General features: G+C 46.5%; 1 protein-coding gene across 1 annotated transcript; it reads left to right on the top strand.

The window, feature by feature from the left end:
* Window positions 1-11,430: 11,430 nt before the first annotated feature.
* LOC122553917 (G protein-coupled receptor 4-like) lies at window positions 11,431-12,450 on the top strand. Its single transcript, XM_043698425.2, has one exon. It carries the CDS (start codon window positions 11,431-11,433, stop codon window positions 12,448-12,450), a length of 1,020 nt encoding a protein of 339 aa, XP_043554360.2.
* Window positions 12,451-23,390: the final 10,940 nt, after the last annotated feature.

Here is a 23,390-nt window from a genome sequence, read left to right as displayed (position 1 = left end):
TGCTCCCGAAAACAGTCTGCTCAAAACCACCGGAGAAACAAACTCTGTCCTATTCTCACAGCCTGGGGATTAAATGTAATCAAATTGTACTTGGAATGAAAGAAAATTAATTTAAATATGCATGTGTTTTCCTCTCTGTGGTTAGCTTGTGCTGCATGTAGAATGGTATGACGTAAAACGAGGAGCCATTCCCAATGGGCTGTCCAAAGACGTGGTGGGCTGGCGCCTCCTCGTCACCGATATCATGTACAGGAACGCTCCCCTGAGACTGATTAATGTGTATACCCCAGTGGGTAAGAGTGAATGGTTGGCCGTCCTGCAGCAGCTTCCACTGTTGCTGGCTACGTCCAGGCCGGTCATTCTGGCCGGAGACTTCAACTGTATCATTGATGCAGATGGATGATCCGGCGGGGGGGACAGTAAACTGGACGCCACGTCCAGAGCCCTGATGGACACGGTCAAAGATGCCGAGCTGCGCGACGTCTTCAGCACCCCTGCAGATGGAGCGCAGCGTAGATACACCTGGTCACGGGCAGACGGGTCTATCCGCTCAAGGATAGATTACCTGTTTGTGTCCCGAATGCTCTTGGTCAGATCCACCGATGTCAAGCCGGTGTTCTTCTCTGACCACTGCCTTCTGCTGGCGACTGTCACCTACAGGACGAGCAGCGGGCTGGTAAGGGAACGTGGAAACTAAACACCAAGTTGTTGACCCCAGGAAACATCGAGGAGCTCAAGAGGGACTACGCAGGTTGGAGAACCGTGAAGCCCCTCTTTGAGTCTCCAGCGGACTGGTGGGAAACAGTAAAAGGGAACATCAAGAGGTTCTTCATCCTCAAAGGTGTTCAGGAGGCGAGAGAGGCGGGGAAAACTGTCCCAGCTCCAGGAAAGTATGCAGAACCTGCTCCTGCTGCAGACGATGGGGGTGGATGTCACGGAGGACCTCAAGGAGGTGAAGGTCCAGCAAGCCTCCCTCTTTGCCTCGGAGGCCTCCAAGATAATCTTCCGGTCCAGGGTCCGCTCGGTGGAGCAGGATTAGACGTGCTCACGTTTCTTTTTCCAGAAGGTGCACAAAGAGAGCTCTGTGCTCAGCAGCCTGAAGGAAGAAGATGGCTCAGTAACGTCATCTCAGGCTGACGTCATGAGGATCAGTGAATCCTTCTACGCCAGTCTGTATGACGCGAAGCCGAACGACAGCGCAGCCTCCCAGTCGTTCCTGTCCTCTATCACGGAGGTCCTAGACGACAGAACACGAGAGAGGCTGGACCAGCTGCTATCTCTGGACGAGCTGACCAAGGCCCTCGAGTCCTTCGAAAAGAATAAAACTCCCGGAAGCGACGGCTTACCGGTCGAGCTCTATTCCGCTCTGTGGGACTTGATTGGCCAGGACCTGCTGGAGGTGTATGTCAGTATGCTTCGGGCAGGTACCATGAGTGAATCCATGAGGAAAGGCATCATCACCCTCATCTACAAGCGGAAGGGGGAGAGGGAGGAACTCAAAAATTGGAGACCAATCTCACTGTTGAATGCGGATTACAAAATTCTGTCAAAGGTTATCGCCAACCGGATCAGGTCTGCTCTAGGGTCGGTGATTCACCCTGACCAAACCTGTGCTGTGCCGGGCAGGAAGATTGCTGAGAGTCTCGCACTCAGGGATACGATCGCTTACGTACAGGACAGAGGGTTGGACACCTGCCTGATCAGCCTGGATCAGGAGAAAGCCTTTGACAGGATATCACACAGGTATATGAGAGATGTTCTCTCCAAAATGGGCTTTGGGGAAGGAATCTGCAATTGGATCAGACTGCTCTACACCAACATTCAGTGCAGTCTCAATCAATGGGTGGGAATCAGATAGCTTCCCAGTCAGATCTGGAGTCAGGCAGGGCCTGCCTTGTTTGTGTGCTGCATAGAACCATTTGCCGAGTCCATCAGGAAGGATACGAGCCTGAGAGAGGTGACTATTCCTGGCAGCGGGGGCCTGCAGGTTAAGGCCTCCCTGTACATGGATGACGTCGCCGTTTTCTGCTCGGATCCGCTGTCCGTGCACAGACTCATGTGCATATGTGACCAGTTCGAACGGGCCTCGGGGGCCAAGGTAAACCGAGGCAAGAGCGAGGCCATGCTCTTCGGGAACTGGGCTGACCAATCCTCGATCTCCTTCACCGTCAGGACCGACCACCTGAAGGTGCTGGGTATTTGGTTCGGAGGGGCTGGAGCGTGCGCCAAGTCTTGGGAGGAGCGTATCAGCAAAGTGAGGCAGAAACTGGGCAGATGGAAGCTACGGTCGCTCTCCATCGCGGGAAAAAACCTGGTCATCAGGTGTGAGGCACTGTCATTGCTGTTGTACGTGGCACAGGTCTGGCCTATTCCCAGAACCTGAGCCGCTGCAGTCTCCCGGGCCATCTTCCAGTTTATACAGAGGTCAAAGATGGACCGGGTCCGAAGGGACTCGCTGTATAAAGATCTGGGCAACGGGGGAAAAAAATACACCCAATGCCACCCTGACCCTGATGGCCACCTTTGTGTGTGGCTGCATCAAGCTGTGCGTGGATCCCCGGTACGCAAACACCAAGTGTCACTACGTACTGAGGTTCTACCTGTCCCCGGTGTTGCGAAGGATGGGCCTGGTCTCGCTGCCGCGGAACGCTCCGAGTAGTTGGACCGTTCCGTACCACCTGTCCTTCGTGGAGAAGTTTATGAAGAAAAACACCTTTGACCACAAGTCCATCAGGAAGTGGTCAGCATGTAGTGTCCTTGAGACCCTTCGGGAAAAGGAGAGGGCAGATCCTGTCGAGCGGTTCCCTGAGCAGACTGTCAAAGCCATTTGGCAGAATGCCTCATGGCCAGAACTTTCCAACAAGCACCAAGACATGGCTTGGCTGGTGGTGAGAAGGGCTCTGCCTGTGAGATCCTTTATGCACGCCCGGACTCTCTGCCGCACCGCACGCTGCCCTCGAAGCGGCTGCGGGGGGGGAACGAGACTGTCACACACCTCCTTCTGGAATGTGCCTACGCAGAAGAAGTCTGGAGAGGAATGCAGTGGTGTTTGTCGAGGTTCGTCCCGAGCAGCGCCGTGACCCGGGACTCCATGCTCTACGGCCTGTTCCCCGGGACGCACACCGAGACGAACATCAACTGTGCCTGGAGGATCATCAACTCGGTGAAGGACGCTCTCTGGGTGGTCCGAAACCTGCAGATCTTCCAGCTGAAGGAGTTGACCCCGACTGAGTGTTGCAGACTGGCACATTCCATGGTCCAGGACTACGTGTTGAGGGACGCGCTGAAGCTTGGGGCAGCTGCCGCCAAGGCGCGGTGGGGAAAGACCACCGTGTAACATCTGCCTGACGAAGAAGAACAGGGGGCCCACACATGCAATTGGGCCCTGCTGACGCCTCAGCTAAATATGTAATCGTACAGACCTGTATATATGAATGATTACTCTGTCTCTATATACCAAGAAATGGAATGTTTACGGATGTATGGCATGACCAATTGTACAGATCATCAAAATATTTTATGAATAAAGTATATTTTTGAAATAAAAAAAAGTCCTTTATTACAATGGGTCCCTTTCATAAAGAAAGAAATGACTTTAAATGTCACCTTGTTATAAATCTGAGCTCATATCGCAATAGTGTCTTCACATGCAGTGGAATACTATGAAGGGCCCTGACTTCATTCTGAAAATACCTATAGCAGCAATGCCGTGTAAAGTCAGATCCCACAAACAGCAGTTGTGAATGAGAGCTCGCCCGTTTTGTGGTCATATTGGTCGAGGAAGGAACAACGAGTGGGATGGAATTCCCTGCTCCCGCTGAACATTTCCATGACTCCTCTGATATCTACCTACAGAAGGAGAAAGTGAGAGATGGCTGCTTTCCAAGTAAGACCATCAGAAATAGAAACAGGAGTAGGCCATTCGGCCCCTCAAGCCTGCTCTGCCATTCAATAAGATCATGGCTGATCTAACATTCCTCCTATGCACCTTCCTGCCCTTTCCCTGTAACCCTTGATTCCCCGACTGATTGAGTATCTCTCTCTCTCAGCCTTAAATATCCACAAGGATTCTGTCACACCACAAGGTGTTCCAAAGACTCATAACCCTCTGAGAGCAGAAATTCCTCCTCATCTCTGTTTTATTTATTCTAAGACTACCAGAATATAAATGTTGAAACATTTTTCTGCAGTTTGTACATAGAATTGGTGACCCCACATCTGGAGTACTGTGTACAGTTTTGGTCTCCTTGTTTTCGAAAGAATTGAGGAATTCAGAGAAGATCCATTTAACTAAATCCTGGAATGGGGGTGATTGTGTCATAAAGTAAAGTTAGACGTGCTGGGCCTGTATTTATTGGAGTTAAGAAGCTTAGCCATACAAATACTGTGGGTGCAAGAGGAAGTCAGAAACTAGAAATTAGGGGTAGCACAGTGGCTCAGTGGTTAGCACTGCTGTCTCACAGCGCCAGAGACCCAGGTATGATTCCTCCCTTGGGTGACTGTCTGTGTGGATCAACAGACTGAGGCCTCTGAGCTCTCTCTGAGGAGGCAAAGCACAAAGAGATGAGGCAGAGATGCTGTGACCATCCTAGAGGGTGGGTGTTAGGACAGTGAGTGAGGACCCTTCGGTCTAACTTGTCCATGCTGACCAGATATCCTAATCTAGGCCAATATCCCTCTAAACCCTTCCTATTTATATACCCATCCAGATGCCTTTTAAATGTTGCAATTGTACCAACCTCCACCACTTCCTCTGGTAGCTCATTCCTTAACAAATGAGCATGAAAATGTTGTCTCTTTTAAATCTTTCTCCTCTCACCCTAAACCTATGCACGAGTTCTGGACTCCCCCATCCCAAGGAAGAGACTGTGTATTCACCCTATCCATGCCCCTCATGATTTTATAAACCTCCATTAGGTCACCCCTCAGCCTCCGATGCTCCTGGGAAATATATTGTCAGCAAATCACTTCAAAAACTGCTGAACTTGTAACTTTATTCCTTTATTTTACTACTTTTTGTTAAGAAGCACTTTAATGTTAACTCTTACCTGGTGTTAATGGGCGACACAGTGGCACAGTGGTTAGCACTGCTGCCTCGCAGTACTAGAGACCCAGGTTCAATTCCTGTCTCAGGCAACTGTCTGTGTGGAGTTTGCACATTGTCTGTGTGGGTGTCCTCCCAGTGCTCTGGTTTCCTCCCACAGTCCAAAAATGTGTAGGTGGGTGTATTGGCCATGCTAAATTGCCTGTCGTGTAGGGGCGTGGGTTGCTCTTCAGAGGGTCAGTGTGGACTTGATGGGACGAAGGGCATGTTTCCCACCCTGTAAGTAATCTAATCTTATTAATGTTCTCTCTACTTATTCCACGTAGATCTGCAACACTTAACTTTTCAATTTGCTTTTAACATTTTGTACCTGTGTTTTTTTGTACCATGTGTGGCAACATTAGACACTTTTCTCTGTACTCTCGTACTTCAGTACTTGAGTACACGCGACAATTAAATCTAAATCTGAATCCAAACTTAAATCTGAATCAGATTTTCGTGGAGGGTTCTGCAGGCCAGATGTCGCTGTCCAAGATCAATTCCAATTCCGAGAGGGGGAAGCTGTGAACTGGAGTCACTATGCCCCTACTTGGAGTTTCATGCCAAGAATTATCAGTAACCTCATTTCTCGTGTGTCTGTGTGTGTGTGTGTGTGTAGGAAAATGCATAACAATGAGGCGAGATTAGGTAATAAAGCAAGCAAATACATGCACATCGATGCAAATAGTTCTCCTGGCAATCCAGTAAGATAAGAGAAAGTGAGGCCTGCAGATGCTGGAGATCAGTGTCGAAGAGTGTGCCACTGGAAAAGCACAGCAGGTCAGGCAGCATCCGAGGAGCAGGAATGATGAAGGGCTTATCCTCGAAACGTCGACTCTCCTGCCCCTTGGATGTTGTGCTTTTCCAGCACCGCACTCTTCGACTCCAATGGGATACTCACCTCCCCATTCAAAACTTGTTTGGAAAATAGGATTTCTTTCTTGTCATCAAGAATTTAACTTCTGTCGAATATGTTGTATTTTTCTAACTCCAAGTCATTAGCTATTACAGATTAATCAGTCATATTTATGCAACATAAGTTTTCACATATGACCTGAAAGTGGCACGTGTTGGCCACTATTAACAATTCAAGACCTCATTTATGACCCTGAAAGTGCTCTGACGAAAGGACATCTAACAGAAATGTTCACTCTCTCTCTCACTCTGTAGATACTTGCTGATTTCCTGAGAGTTTCTATCAGTGGTTATGGGGTTATGGGCGGCATGGTGGCGCAGTGGTTAGCACAGCTACCTCCCAGCGCCAGAGACCCAGGTTCAATTCCTGCCTCAGGTGACTGACTGTGTGGAGTTTGTACGTTCTCCGTGGGTCTGCTCTGGTTTCCTCCCACAGTCCAAAAACGTGTGGGTTAGGTGAATTGGATGTGTTAAATTGTCCGTGGTGGTGGGTTGGTGTGGATTTGTTGGGCCGAAGGGCCTGTTTCCACACTGTAAGTAATCTAATTTCCAGTATTTTGATTTTGCCTTATAATGTGGAGGATAAATGCTGATCCAGCCAGGAACACCACATCCCATTCATGAATAAATCACTCTCCGTGCACTCTTACTGCCCTCAGGACAGCATACCCAACCCTATCCCTCTTGATAATAAACAAACCTCTTCCGTATGGAGATCCCAACCCTAGTCAACAGGATTAACAAGGATTTAATCCTGTCCCTAAAGGACTTATTCCTGCTCCATACAGAACGATCAATCTGAACTATACGCTGCACTCAATTCTGCTTTTTACAATCAAATCATTCTCTACATTGGGCATCAATGCTGCTCCACACATGCTCCAGTCCTGATGCATATGTCTTTTTGATTCTGTCTATGTGAGTGCCATAGCAAATCCACTGCCTGTTATTCAATCCCTTACTGCCCTTATATGGTTAATGGCGAACCACAATACTGTGGATCCTGAAACATTTCCTCCCTAATGTTACAGCTTTCTCAGACCAACTTTGGTTCCAATTTTTTTAAACCTTCATTCACAAGTTGAGGGCATCATTGGCTAGGCCAGCATTTATTGCCCATTCCTAATTGTCCAGAGTACAGTTAAGAGTCAGCCACATTGCTGTGGGTCTGGAATCATATGTAGGCCAGAAGTTTCCTTCTCTGAATGACATTAGTAAGTCAAATAGATTTTTTTCCAACAGTTGACAATTAATTCATGATCTCATTAGACTCCAAATGTTTATTGAATTCAAATTCCATCATCTGCCAGGGCAGGACGCAAACCCAGGTCCCCAGAACATTATCTGGGTCAACAATCCAGGAATAATACCACTAGGCCATAGATTCCCCTTGTGACTGATATAGTCTGATTGTGCAGCTCTAACCTCTAAAAATAATTCAGTTCTGCTTGTTACAGCAGAATTGATTTGTACCTCTAAGAGACTGAACATAGAATCTGTTTCATATGAAGCACAGATGAGTTTGTCTCTGAGCAAATGAAAAGCTCTGGTCATTTTGTAGTCAGACATTTTGTAAATACAAATAGTACTGTTCGACATTTAGTCTTCTTAGAAATACTCCAGAGAATAAGCTCAAACCTGCTGTTCTTTTAACATAGCGAAGTGAATGGCAGGTAAATAGTGTGTGGCGTCTGTGGTATGAATATCTTTAGTCCAACGTTGTACAAATTTGGTCCTGTCTTCAGCATTGACCACTGTTAGTGTATAGCATTACCTATGTGAGAGGAGGATCCTACTGCGTAAATACTCTGATGAATAAAGAAACTCTTCAGTCCTAGTGCAGATCAATTCCGACTTGTGACTCATAGAGTCATAGAGATGTACAGCACTGAAACAGACCCTTTGGTCCAACTCGTCCATGCCGGCCAGATATCCTAAATTAATCCACTCCCTTTTGCCAACATTTGGTACATATCCCTCCAAACCATTCTTATTCATATACCCATCCAAATGCTTTTTAAATGCTGTAATTGTACCAGCCTCCACCACTTCGTCTGGCAGCTCATTCCATACACGTACCGCCCTCTGTGAGGAAAGGTTGCCCCTCAGGTCCCTTTTAAATCTTTTCCCTCTTACCTTAAACCTATATCCTCTAGTTTTGGACTCCCTACCCTGGGAAAAAGACCTTATCTATTTACCTTATCCATGCCCCTCATGATTTTATAAACCTCAACAAGGTCACCCCTCAGCCTCCGATGCTCCAGGGAAAATAGCCCAAGCCTAATCAGCTTCTCCCGTAGCTCAAATCCTCCAACCCTGGCAAAATCCTTGTAAATCTTTTCTTAACCCATTCAAGTTTCACAACAACTTTCTATTCTATCAGCATTTTCCGATAGCAAGGAGACCAGAATTGAACTCAATATTCCAAAAGTGGCCCAACCAATATCATGTACAGCCATAAAATAACCTCCCAACTCCTATACTCAATGCTCTGACCAATAAAGGAAAGCATACCATACGCCTTCTTCACTATCCTATCTACCTGCGACTCACTTTCAAGGAGCTATGAACCTGCACTCCAAGGTCTCTTTGTTCAACAACACTCCTCAGGACCTTACCATTAAGTGTATAAGTCCTGCCCTGATTTGCCTTTCCAAAATGCAGGACCTCATATGTATCCAAATTAAACTCCACCTGCCATTCCTTGTCCCATGAACCATCTGATTAAGATCCCATTGTACTCTGCAGTAACCTTCTTCACTGTCCACTACCCCTCCAATTTTGGTGCTACCTGCAAACTTACTAACCATACCTCTTATGCAGACATTCAAATAATTTATACAAGTGTTGAAAAGCAGTGGATCCAGCACTGATCCCACTGTGACCAGTGGATCACCACTGGTCACAGGCCTCCAGTCTGAAAAACAACTCTCCACCACCACCCTCTGTCTTCTACCTTTGAGCCAGTTCTGTATCCAAATGGCTAATTGTCCCTGTATTCCGTGAGATCTAATCTTGTTAATGAATCTACCATGCAGGACCCTGTTGAATGCGCTACTGAAGCCCATGTAGACTGTTCTCTATAATCACATTGAAACTCACAAAATCTGTAGTGCTGAAGGAGATTTGACTCATGTTTGTGCCAGGCAAAATGAGAGCTATCCAGTGTAATCCCACCTCTCAACGGCTGATCCGATAACCTGTAGCTTTAAATATATGTGCCGTGATTTAATTTAAATGAGAGTTTCTATCTTAAGCACCTTTATGTTAGTGCAGGTATGTTAACAATGTTTAAGAGGTACTTAGACAGACAGATAAACGGGCAGGGAATAGAGGAATACGGACCATGTTCAGGCAAATGGATTTAATTTCAAATGGCATCATGGTCAGCACAGACATAGTGGGCCGAAAGGCCTGCTCCTGTGCTGTACGGGTTCTGTGTTCCATGTTCAGTATGATCCAGACTTACATCTGGATGAACATAATTTCTCCTCAACACCCCCTTCTGATCTTTAAATTCCTTGAAATCTATTTCCCCTGGTTATTGATCTCTCTGTGAAAGGGTTAGAGCTAGCTATCCATTTCCTCTCTGCCTGGTTTTATGCATCTTAATTAAATCTCCCTTCAGCCTTATCTGTTCCAAAGAAAGCACTCTATCTTTGCCATGACAGGATCAGGACACTGTACGCTAACAGTGGCTTATCAGTGTTTTTTACAGTTAGCTTAATCTCTTATCTGGTATGTTCTATACTTTAACAAATAAGTGAAACTAATGCATGTTTTTGCATCTCCAGAAGTCATTGGAAAGGATCAAAAGGCTCTGGTATAATTTTCATTATTGGACTTTATGGGACTGGGTGACACATTAAGCATGAGTAGTAATTTATGATTTGAAGAGATATGGAAAAACGAGATGATGATAGTACTCATGTGATAAGGAACAAGGAAATATGCCAAATTAGGGAAGAGAGACTTGATCAGAGTCCGATGTTTGACATAATGACAGCTTTGAAATATTGGAAGTGCTAAGGTAACAAATTGAATTTATTGAAGAGATCGAAAAGAGATGCACCAGGTTCTAGGGGCCAAGAGTTAATGAGAAGGGGAAAACTGACTTGCTGATTTATATTGGAGTATTCTGAGGTTTGTAAGGATTCAATTATGCCTGAACGACTTTTGTGATATGGTTCCTGCAATTATATTGTCGGAGCTAATTCTTAGAGTCTGTTTTAAAATTCACTTACAGGATGTGGGTGTTGCTAGCTGGGCCCAGTATTTATTACCCGTCCCTAGCTGCCCCTTGAGAGGGTAGGGGTGAGTTGCCTTCTTGAACCTCTGCAGTTCATGTAAGTAGACTAACGATGCATTTAGGAAACGAATTCCAGGATTGTAATCCAGCGATGCTGAAGGAACGGTGATATATTTGGGGTGGCACGGTGGCTCAGTGGTTAGCACTGCTGCCTCACAGCGTCAGCATCCCAGGTTCGATTCCAGCCTCGGGCAACTGTCTGTGTGGAATTTGCACATTCTCCCCGTATCTGTGTGGGTTTCCTCCGGGTGCTTCCCTCCCACAGTGCAAAGATGTGCAGGCCAGGTGAATTGGTCATGTTAAATTGCCCATAGTGTTAGGTGCATTAGTCAGAGGGAAATGAATCAGGGTGGGTTACTCTTCGGAGGGTCAGTGTGGACTGGTTGGGCAGAAGGGCCTGTCCCTACACTGTAGGGAATCTAATATTTCCAAGTCAGGATGGTGAGTGGCTTCGAGGGGAACTTGCAGGTGGTGGTGGTGTGTATCTTTGTGGATGTGGTGCCAATCAAGCGGGCTGTTTTGTCCTGAATGGTGTCAAGCTTCATGAGTGTTGTTGGAGCTGCCCCCATCCAGGGCAAGTGGGGAGTATTCCATCACAGTCCTGACTAGTGCCTGGTAGATGGTGGGCAATCTTTGGGGAGTCAGGAGGTGAGTTATTCACCGCAGCATTCCCAGCCTCTGACCTGCGATTGGAACCCCATTATTTATGTGATGAGTCCAGTTGAGTTTCTGGTCAATGATAATTCCCAGGATGTTGATAGTGGGGGAACCAGTGAAGGTAACATCATTGAATATCAAGAGGTGGTAGTTGAATGTGGAGGATGTGATATGTGGAGGATTCCCACTTGGGGGTGTGCCACCGTTCAGTTCAGATCTGGAAAATATGTTTCTTAATTCCATTTAAACAATTTTTGATTCATATTCCTACCCAACAGAAAGAGGAAGGAACTGATATACAATGCTGACTTCTTGTTGAATGCATGAGTATAATAATTGAGGAATGAACTATTTGAGTAATATACTGCACACTTTGCTCTTTTTTATGCTTATAGACCAGATTACCATACACCTGAACCAGTGACCAAAGGACAATCAAAACTGCTGGGAAAGTGGAAAAGTTAGCATGGTAAACACAATGAGCAACGTGGAGCACTGTTACAACTGCAGCAACTCTGAAGGACTCTTCCCCATTGTGATATTAAGTTGCACCTTTGCCATTGGCCTTCCCTTGAACATTATTGCTCTGTTTGGCGTGTATCAGCTGAGGAACCAACCTGGATTGCTGGTCACGTATACACTGAACCTCATCCTAACGGATCTTTGTAATCTCGTGACCTTGCCTCTGTGGATAGAGTACTTCCTCAATCACATGCACTGGGTGCACGGTAAGGTCACCTGCTTGGTAACTCACTTTGTGTTCTACATTGACATCTACGTCGGGGTCTACTTTCTAACCTGGATTGCAATTGATCGCTATCTGGCCATCGTCCACCCTTTGCGCTCTCGAGGACTTCGAACCAAAAAGTTTGCTGTTATAATCAGCATCTGCGGGTGGCTCTTCTGTAGCGCGGGAGGTCTCCCCTTCATGCTGTTATTTGAGTTTGTGGAAAATGAGTCATGCTTTGAGATGTATCCATCATCTCTAAACTACGCCATTCTCAGGTTGGTATCAATCTGTTTTGTATTTTTCCTCCCCTGTGTCATTCTCTGCTTCACTTATGGAAGCACTCTTCAAACTATTCAAAGAACAAGGTCTCTGGAACCTGATGAAAAGAAACGGATACAACAGTTGCTGCTGACAGTGGGGTTCATATTTCTTGTATTTTTTGGCCCATACCACATAGTCTACACTTACGGGATCGTTGTCTTATTCTCTGCTGACGATATCTGTCACCATGAATGTTCTATTGTCTTCTACCTTCATGCAACTTTGGCATTTATGACTCTTAACAATGTATTTGTTCCGGTGTTGTATATATTTGTTAGTGGAGATATCCGAAAGAGCCTTTGCAAATGTTATGGATGCATTAAGTTGGGAGAAGCAGGAGTCTGTTATATGAACTGCATTGACAAACTTACAAACCGAAATAGAGGAAACCCTTCACATTCAGAGCAGGAACTTCATCAGAATCCAGCAAATTAACTTGGAATACATGGACCCAAGAAGCTTGACACCATCCAGGTGTCCATTAGCCCACTTGATTGGCACCACATCCACAAACACCCACTCCCTCCACCACCGACGCTCAGTAGCAGCAGTGTGTACCATCTACAAAAATTTACCAAAGATCCTCAGACAACACCTTCCAAACCCACAAGCACTTCCATCCAGAAGGACAAGGGCAGCAGATACATGGGAACACCACCCCCTGCAAGTTCACCTCCAAGCCACTCACCATCCTGACTTGGAAATATATCGCCGTTCCTTCAGTGTCGCTGGGTCAAGATCTTGGAATTCCCTCCCTAAGGGCATTATGGGTCAACCCACAGCACATGGACTGCAGCGGTTCAAGAAGGCAACTCACTCCCACCTTCTCAAGGGGCAACTAGGGATGGGCAATAAATGCTGGGCCCAGCCAGTGACATCCACATATTAAAAGAAAAACACTGATGAAAGGAAGATACAAATCACAGCAATATTACATAACGCAGAGCCATTAATATGACCACAGCTTCACTTTCTCATAACAACATTGACTCATGCTGGGGTATAGCTGCAACTCACTGCAGCTGGGTTACAGGCAGTGACTCACCCTGGGTTACAGGTCCCTCCTCAGTAATACCCATTTCTTCTTATGAATAACTAAAGAATGGAGAGATGATTCCCCATCATTTTGTACACTGAACATTCTGGTTTGGCAACAAATCTGCTTTATGTTTATTCATTCACAGGACATTGCTGGCTAAGTCAGCATTTATTACCCAGAGGGCAGTTAAGAGTCAACTTCATCACTCTGAGGTCGCATGTAGGCCAGACCAGGTAGTAGAGACAAAAAAACGCAGATGCTGGAATCCAAACCAGGCAGGCAGGAGGCTGAAAGAACACAGCAAGCCAGGCAGCATCAAGAGGTGGAGAAGTCAGTGTTTTGGGTGTAAACCTTTTTCAGGACTGGGGGTGGGTGTGGGGGGAGCTGCAGATAAAGGGGGTGGCAGGAGCAGAGTGGTGAAGTGGGGATAGGTGAAGACAGGTAGAGGGTACAACCTGATTGGTCAATGGGAGGAATGAGGCAAACGTGAAAACTGCAGATGATGGAAACCAGAGTTTAGATCAGAGTGGTGCTGGGAAAGCACAGCAGTTCAGGCAGCATCCGAGGAACAGGAAAATCGATGTTTCGGGCAAAAGCCCTTCATCAGGAATGAAAGCAGAGAGCCTCCAGGGTGCAGAGATAAATGGGAGGGGGGTGGGGGTAGGGAGAACGTAGCAAAGAGTACAATAGGTGAATGGGGGTGGGGATGGAGCTGATAGGTCAGAGGGGAGGGTGGGGGAAGGTAGCAAAGAGTACAATGGGTGGATGGTGGTAGGATGAAAGTGATAGGTCAGAGAGGAGGGTGGAGTGGAGAGGTGGAAAAGAAGATAGGCAGGTAGGACAGGTCATGGGGACAGTGCTGAGCTGGAAGTTTGGAGCTGGGGTGAGGTGGGGGAAGAGGAAATGAGGAAACTGGTGAAGTCCACATTGATGCCCTGGGGTTGAAGTGTTCCGAGGTGGAAGATGAGGCGTTCTTCCTCCAGGTGTCTGGTGGTGAGGGAGAGGCGATGAAGGAGGCCCAGGACTTGCATGTCCTCAGCAGAGTGGGAGGGGGAGTTGAAATGTTGGGCCACGGGGCGGTGTGGTTGATTGGTGTGGGTGTCCTGGAGATGTTCCCTAAAGTGCTCTGCTAGGAGGCGCCCAGTCTCCCCAATGTAGAGGAGACCGCATCGGGAGCAACGGATACAATAAATGATATTGGTGGGTGTGCAGGTAAAACTTTGATGGATGTGGAAGGCTCCTTTGGGGCCTTGGATGGAGGTGAGGGAGGAGGTGTGGGCGCAGGTTTTGCAATTCCTGCGGTGGCAGGGGAGGGTGCCAGGATGGGAGGGTGGGTTGTAGGGGGGCGTGGACCTGACCAGGTAGTCACGGAAGGAATGGTCTTTGCGGAAAGTGGAAAGGAGTGGGAAGGGAAATATATCCCTGGTGGTGGGGTCCATTTGGAGGTGGCGGAAATGTCGGTGGGTGATATGGTTAATGCGAAGGTTGGTAGGGTGGAAAGTGAGGACCAGGGGGGTTCTGTCCTTGTTACGGTTGGAGGGGTGGGGTTTGAGGGCAGAGGTGCGGGATGTGGGTGAGATGCGTTGGAGGGCATCTTTAACCTCGTGGGAAGGGAAATTGAAATCTCTAAAGAAGGAGGCCATCTGGTGTGTTTTGTGGTGGAACTGGTCCTCCTGGGAGCAGATATGGCGGAGGCGGAGGAATTGGGAATACGGGATGGCATTTTTGCAGGAGGTAGAGTGGGAAGAGGTATAATCCAGGTAGCTGTGGGAGTCAGTGAGTTTGTAAAAAATGTCAGTGTCCAGTCGGTCGTCATTAATGGAGATGGAGAGGTCCAGGAAAGGGAGGGAGGTGTCAGAGGTGGTCCAGGTGAATTTACGGTTGGGGTGGAATGTGTTGGTGAAGTTGATGAACTGCTCAACCTCCTCGCGGGAGCACGAGGTGGCGCAATGCAGTCATCAATGTAGCAGAGGAAGAGGTGGGGAGTGGTACCGGTGTAATTACGGAAGATCGACTGTTCTATGTAGCAACGTCGATTTTCCTGCTCCTTGGATTCTGCCTGCTTTTCCAGCACCATTCTGATCTAGAGTGGGAGGAATGAATCCAGTTGGTGGCTGAGAGCAGTGAAAGGGATGGAGTGGCAGGCAGGAGATGGGTTTGGGAAGGTAAGGATGGCAGTTTCCTTCCCCAAAGGGGATTAGTGAACCAGACAGGTTTCTGTTCATGGTCATCATTCGGCTTTTATTTCCAGATTGTTAATAAATTCAAAACGCTACCATCTGCCATGGTGGGATTCGAACTCAGAACCTTGTCTGCGTTGCCGGGTTAGTAGTGCAGCTTTAATACCACTAGGCCATTGCCTCCCTCTGATTCCTTAGCACAGGCATGTGCTGTACAGGATATGGCATCACTGTGCAGACCCTCCAGGTCAAGGGAGCAGGCAACATCTACCTTCAACAGAGAGAAGGTAACACAGCTTGGTTAATGGTTAATGATCTCCAGGTAAATCAGACAGGTCTAATGGTCAGCATCAAATATTTTCTTCGATTTATGACAGACAAGAGTTTATGCTTTTTTCTTGAATTTAAAAAGGGTGATCTGATCAAAGTCTTTCAGATATTAACAGAAAAGGACAGGGTAGATAAGGATAAACTATTTCCCCCAGCTGGGGAATTCGGGAATTAGTGCTCATCATCTGAGAACCCGGGTCAGACTGTTCAGGACGGATGTTCAAAAGCATTTTTACACAAAAGGTGGAAGACATCTCCCACAAAAGGCAGTGGATACTGGGTCAGTTGTTAATTTTAAACCTGACATAGGTAATGTTTTCTTAAGCAAAGGGATATGGGCCAAAGGCAGTTATATGGAGTTAGGCCACAGATCAGCCATGATCTCAATGAATGGTGGAATAAGTTCGAGGGGCTGAATGGCCTCCTTCTGTTTCTTTCTTCCTTTGGTTCCTGCTGGTAAAACAAGTGAGAAAGAAGAAAAATCTGCCTTCATGTCGTACCCAGGATGTCAAATAATGTTTTATAACCAATGAAGTTGTCACAGATAGTGGTAACACATGGACTAGCAATTTTCAGTTTCCATACTCTGATTTTACTGCCTGTGACTTTTATGGACTAAAATGATTTCAAAAACGAAAAACAAATTACAAATGGCCATAATCACTTGAGCACAGGTTTAACTACACTTCATAAAATGTTAATAAACAAGGCCACTTGAGACTGAAACCATCATTTTTATTCAAAGTGACTGAAAGCAGCCAGATGTAAAAAAACACTCAGTATCACTCCTGTTTGATCTACACCTTCATGAAAAGTTTGAATATTGGAGATTTAAAAATAAAACAACAGTTTGAAACCTGTCTGAGAGGCACCAGCCCAGTGTTCCCTCTCTCTTTCTTTGCAAATCCTTTCAGCAAAGTGTTTGAGTTGGAAACTTATCAAAAGTTATCATTACCATTCACGGAGGATTCCTGGATTTGATGGAATATGTCTGACTGTCTGAAGGAATGGAAATGCAGCCAGCCATAACTGTTCCATTCCCATGCCAACAGCATGTGGTTATTGAATAACTTCAGAATCAGAGCATCATTTGGGACAATCCCTGACATTGTTTTCCATGAGTTTAATGATTGCATTCGGCAAAGCACACTAACATCATTTTTATATTTTTGTGTTCCTCCTCAGACTGATGAATAGGTGTGTACTTGTGTAGGTATACATTTTATCAGGGTAGGTGTGTATATTTGCATAATCCACACTGCTTACAATTTTTGCATCTTTAATTAAGTTGTATTTTGACAATAAACCAGTTATTAGCTGTTGCTGAAAGTAACCTGGTTGACTTGTTCTTGATACTGAACCAATTACATTACAAGATTATAATTTAGAATAGGCAGTATTGTGAGGATGCTGTGGCTTTGGGAAGTTATTTTGTCCTTTTTTTCGAAAGAGCGGTTGTAAGGCAGAGATGCCAAGCTTTCTGGGGTTAATATAAACAGCTTGGGAAGCTGTGGGTTTTTGTTTTAGCATCCTGAATGGGTGTGGCCAGCTCTCGCAGATCAGGATTTCTGAATTTTGCATCAGAAGCTATTGCAGTCTCAACAGAGTTGGAAGCTTTAGTTAATGTCTCCTGGCTGCTACTCTCTCTGAATTCTCTCTTGATGCTTTTTCCTCATGGATTGGAGAACTGCATGTGAAAATCTGTGTCTCAATTTTCCTTTTTGCTGGGGGGTGTGTTTGTGGGGTGTTACTATATTGGAACAGTTAATTAGTAATAGTTACTGTATCTATTATTCAGTTAAGTTTTCAATAGAGTTGTTATTCTAAAGTTTCTTTTTGTATTTTAGCTATAATATTTAAATAAATTGTGTTTTGTTTAACATCAAGTAGTTTAACCAGTCTCATTGCATTGAAAACAGACACATTACATTTGCCTTGAAAAATAAGAAAAGTTAGGGTTTAGGCAATCTTCCTAAAATATTTCGAAGGGGTCTGGCTTAATCCATAACAATATCACCAACCTGGTTACATGTAAATGTTGGGTGACTAGTGCAGGGATGAAACTCGAAACTAGACTTTTGGTTTAACGTGCATTTATTTCAATGCACGAGGCCTGACTGGTAAGGCAGACGAGCTCAGGGCATGGACTAGCTCTGGGGACTAGGATATTATAACCATAACAGAAACATGGCTGAGAGAAGGGCAGGACTGGCAGCTCAGTGTTCCAGGATACAGAAGCTACAGGCGTGACAGAAGGACAAGTGAATGAGGAGGGGGAGCTGCCCTTTTGATAAGGGAGGGCAGAACAACAGCGCTTTGAGAGGATACTCTTTAAGAGTCATCAAATGATTCTTAAAGAGTATCCTCTCAAAGGAAATTTTTGGTCCTTTAGATCCTGGCGTCTTGTCAGTTTTCAGTTCCATTAATTTCTCCAACATTACTTCTTGTATGGATTCTAATTCATTTGAATTCCTCATTCTCACTTGGATCGCAATAATTTCAGGGTGTTCCTTGCATCTTTCTCCATGATAGCCACATTTTAATTATTTAGTTTCCCTTCCATTTCCCTACATCCCATTATAAACTTTCCTGTCTCTGTCTGTGTATGATCCGTAATTATTGTTGTTAACTTTTTTCTTTGTACATACCTATAGACTTTTATATCTTTTAATGTTTTAAATTCATATTCTATTCTCCTTTTATTACGCTATTTGTCCTTCATTGCTGAAAACTAAAATTCCCCAATCCTAAGGATTACTATTTTTTACAACTTTATAAGTCTCCTCCCTCTATCACAAAGAAGCCTTGGCTTCCTTTGTTCACCTTGGCTGACTTACTTATCCTGTTGACCCTCTGTATCTGAAATGAATATGTGTTTGTTGCAAACAATGTACAAATTCTTTGAATTAGGAGAAGACTTTCGGCCTACTTGTCTTCATTGGTCAGAGCATTGACTGCAGGAGTTGGGATGTCTAGTTGTAGCTGTACAAGATATTGGTAAGGCCACATTTAGAGTGCTCCATGCTGTTCTGGTGGCCCGACTGTAGAAAGGATATTATTAACACAGAAAGAGTTCCGAAAAGATATACTAGGATGTTACCTCCACCGGAAGGTTTGTGTTATAAGGAGAGTTTGGACAGGCTGGGACTTTTTTCCCCTAGAGCATAGAAGACCTTTTAGAACTCCATAAGATCATGAGAGGCATTGATAACGTAGATAGCCAACCATTGATCCCTATGGGGTGTGAGTCTAAAACTAAAGATTTTAAGTTGAGAGGGGGTCCAGAGGGGCATTTTTTTTTAAACACAGAGGGTGGTGAGTGTCTGGAACAGGTTGCTAGAGGTAGTGGTGGAAACAAGTACAATTTCATCATTTAGACAGGTACATGGATGGGACAGGTATGGAGGGAAATGGACCAAACACAGGCAAATGGGACCAGTTTAATTGTGAAAACTGGTCAGCATGGACAAGTTGGGCTGAAGGGCCTGTTCCCATGCTGTAAACCTCTATGATTCTGTAACTCTAACCAACAGCCATTGTTCGTGTACCATTGTCCCATGTGATGTATTAGCCCAACCCGCCACAGCCAATTTGGTCACCATCCCTTAACAGCTCTTTTGTTTACATTTTATGGCCTTAGTTTCAGATTGAATAATGTTACATCATTTTCAAACTTAATATAAAATTCTACCATGTCATGGTCATTCTTCTCTCAGGGTTCTTTTACCACATGATTATGAATGAGGCTAATGTAACAGAGCAACTCCAGATCTAAAATAACCTGTATCCTAGTTGGTTCCTCAACACCCTGCTCTAGAAAACCACCTTGTGCCCATTCAAGGAACTTGACCTTCAAGGGAGATAATTTCATGGAGATTCCTTGCATCTTTCTCCACGACAGCCACATTTTAATTATTTAATTTCCCTTCCATTTCCCTACATCCCATTGTAAACTTTCCTATCTCTGTCTGTATAAGATCCTTAATTATTGCTTGTTAGATTTATGCAGTCTTTAGATTTACTAGAACCAGGGGGCACAGACTCAAAATGAAGGCGGGCAGTTTCAGGACTGAGTTCAGGAGAAACTTCTTCACCCAAAGAGTTGTGAATCTGTGGAATTCCCCGCCCATGAAGCAGTTGAGACTACCTCACTGAATGTTTTTAAGGCAAAGATAGACTTTTGAACTGGAAAGGACTTAAGGGCTATGACGTGCGAACAGATAAATGGGGCCTGGACCATGTGAATGATTAGTCATGATCTCGTTGAATGGCAGAGCGGGCTTGAGGAGCCAGATGGCCTCCTCCTGCTTCTAATCCTTACATTCAGCCAAGGTGCAGATTGAGTCACCCATGATAACATTGATCACGTCCTGATTTGTACATTACCACCATTTCTACGCTTACTTGCTGTCCCGTGCTGTGGCTCAGTCTCATCTGTGTTGATTCTACATTTTGCTGTTCCAAACATCGTTCCTTGAAAGTGGCATTACAAGTAGACAGGGTGGTGAAGAAGGCCTTTGGCATGCTTGCCTTCATTGGTCACAGCACTGGGTACAGGAGTGGGGACATCTGTGTACAACTCTGGTCATCCTGCTACAGTAAGGCTGTCGTTGAACTGGAAAGGGTGCAAAAAGAATTTACAAGGATTTTACTGAGGCTGGAGGGTCTACATTATAAGGAGAGGCTGAATAGGCTGGGACTTATTTCCCTGGTGCGTGGGAGGCCGAGGGGTGACATTATAGAGGTTTATAAAATCAGTAGGATAGGGTACATAACCTCAGTAATTTTCCCAAGGTAGGAGTCCAAATCCAAGGGCCATGAGTTTAGGGTGAAAGGGCTAAGATTTAAAAGGGACCTAAGGGGCAACATTTTCACACAGAGGGTGGTGCATATGTGGATCGAATGGCCAGAGGAAGTGGGAGAGATGGGTACAATTACAAACATTTAAAACGCCCCACACTACACCAGGTCCTAGCTCCCCGCCCTGCCGTGTTTTCACCATCCCTCCAGAACTACCCCTCTCTGAGGATGAAAAATCAGTCCTCAGCAGAGGCCTCACCTTCATTCCCCTACGCTCTCGGATTAACGAGTTCAACACGCGGCGTGACATCGAACAATTCTTCCGCCACCTTCGCCTCCGCGCCTACTTCTTCAACCAACACTCTCGCCCACCCTCTGACGACCCCTTCTCCCACCTCCAACACACCCCATCCACCTGGACACCCCGTGCTGGCCTCTTACCCGCCCTCAATCTCTTCATAGCCAACTGCCGCCGCGACATTAACCGCCTCAACCTCTCCACCCCTCTCACCCACTCCAACCTCTCACCCTCGGAACGTGCAGCCCTCCACTCCCTCCATTCCAACCCCAACCTCACCATCAAACCAGCTGACAAGGGAGGCGCAGTAGTAGTTTGGCGCACTGACCTTTACACCGCTGAGGCCAAACGCCAGCTCGCAGATACCTCCTCCTACCGTCCCCTTGACCATGACCCCACCCCCCCACCACCAAACCATCATCTCCCAAACCATCCATAACCTCATCACCTCAGGGAATCTCCCATCCACCGCCTCCAACCTCATAGTCCCACAACCCCGCACCTCCCGCTTCTACCTCCTGCCCAAAATCCACAAACCTGACTGCCCCGGCCGACCCATTGTCTCAGCCTGCTCCTGCCCCACTGAACTCATCTCTGCATACCTTGACACCGTCCAGTCCCCCTTAGTCCAAGAATTCCCCACCTACGTTCGGGACACCACCCACGCCCTCCACCTCCTCCATGATTTTCGCTTCCCCGGTCCCCAACGCCATATCTTCACCATGGACATCCAGTCCCTGTACACCTCCATCCCCCATCACGATGGTCTCAAAGCCATCACGATGGTCTGCTTCTTCCTTTCCTGCCGTACCAACCAGTACCCTTGCACTGACACCCTCCTTCAACTGACTGAACTGGTCCTCACCCTGAACAACTTCTCTTTCCAATCCTCCCACTTCCTCCAAACCAAAGGAGTAGCCATGGGCACCCGCATGGGCCCCAGCTATGCCTGCCTCTTCGTAGGATATGTGGAACAGACCATCTTCCGCAGCTACACTGCACCACCCCCCATCTTTTCTTCCGCTACATCGATGACTGTATCGGCGCTGCCTCGTGCTCCCACGAGGACGTTGAACAGTTCCTCCACTTTACCAACATCTTCCACCCCGACCTCAAATTCACCTGGACCGTCTCAGACTCCTCCCTCCCCTTCCTAGATCTTTCTATTTCTATCTCGGGCGACCGAATCAACACGGACATTTACTATAAACCAACCAACTCCCACAGCTACCTAGACTACACCTCCTCCCACCCTGCCCCCTGTAAAAACGCCATCCCATATTCCCAATTCCTTCATCTCCGCCGCATCTGCTCCCAGGAGGACCAGTTCCAATACCGTACAACCCAGATGGCCTCCTCCTTCAAAGACTGCAATTTCCCCCCAGACGTGATCGACGATGCCCTCCACCGCATCTCCTCCACTTCCCGCTCCTCCGCCCTTAAGCCCCGCCCCTCCAACCGCAACCAGGACAGAACCCCACTGGTCCTCACCTACCACCCCACCAACCTCCATATACATCGTATCATCCGTCGTCATTTCCGCCACCTCCAAGCAGACCCCACCACCAGGGATATATTTCCCTCCCCTCCCCTATCAGCGTTCCGAAAAGACCACTCCCTCCGTGACTCCCTCGTCAGGTCCACACCCCCCACCAACCCAACCTCCACTTCCGGCACCTTCCCCTGCAACCGCAAGAAATGCAAAACCTCCCCCCTTACTTCCCTCCAAGGCCCCAAGGGATCCTTCCATATCCGCCACAAATTCACCTGCACCTCAACACACATCATTTATTGCATCCGCTGCACCCGATGTGGCCTCCTCTATATTGGGGAGACAGGCCGGCTACTTGCGGAACGTTTCAGAGAACACCTCTGGGACACCCGGACCAACCAATCCAACCATGCAGGTCCTTGGACTCCTCCATCACCAGACCATAGCAACACGATGGCTGGAGGAAGAGTGCCTCATCTTCCGCCTAAGAACCCTCCAACCACAAGGGATGAACTCAGATTTCTCCAGTTTCCTCATTTCCCCTTCCCCCACCTTGCCTCAGTCCCAACTCTCAAACTCAGCACCACCTTCCTAACCTGCAATCTTCTTCCTGACCTCTCCGCCCCCACCCCACTCCACCTATCACCCTCACCTTGACCGCCTTCCACCTATCGCATTTCCAACGCCCCTCCCCCAAGTCCCTCCTCCCTACCTTTATCATAGCCTGCCTGGCACACCCTCCTCATTCCTGAAGAAGGGCTCATGCCCGAAACGTCGATTCTCCTGCTCCTTGGATGCTGCCTGACCTGCTGCGCTTTTCCAGCAACACATTTTCAGCAAACGTATAAATAGGAAAGGTTTAGAAGGATATGGGCCAACTGCAACAAAAGTAGGTCTAGTTCAGTTTACAAAGTTAAAAATCACACAACAGCAGGTTATAGTCCAACAGGTTTAATTGGAATCACTAGCTTTTGGAGCGCTGCTCCTTCATCAGGTTGTTGTGGAGTATGAGATCGTAAGACACAGAATTTATAGCAAAAGTTTACGGTGTGATGTAACTGAAATTATATATTGAAAAAGACCTAGATTATTCGTTAAGCCTGTCATCTTTTACAATGACCATGTTGGTTTCAGCTCTTTTATATGTAAATCCCAGAACTTTTAAAAGTTACATTCTCAAGGGAACTTTAACAATAGGTGTCATGTCAGCCCAGATAATGCATTTAAGTTGTGAGC

Source organism: Chiloscyllium plagiosum, unplaced genomic scaffold, assembly GCF_037043375.1.
Source record: "Chiloscyllium plagiosum isolate Xiang-an unplaced genomic scaffold, Cpla_swu_hap1 HiC_scaffold_8, whole genome shotgun sequence".
Classification (NCBI taxonomy): Eukaryota; Metazoa; Chordata; class Chondrichthyes; order Orectolobiformes; family Hemiscylliidae; genus Chiloscyllium; species Chiloscyllium plagiosum.
The sequence above is the reverse complement of the archived record's forward strand: the minus strand, read 5'-3'. Positions and strand labels throughout refer to the sequence as shown.

Bases quoted from the DNA above. Each gene is read 5' to 3' on its own strand.
- LOC122553917 (XM_043698425.2), top strand. From the start codon at position 11,431: ATGGTAAACACAATGAGCAACGTGGAGCACTGTTACAACTGCAGCAAC.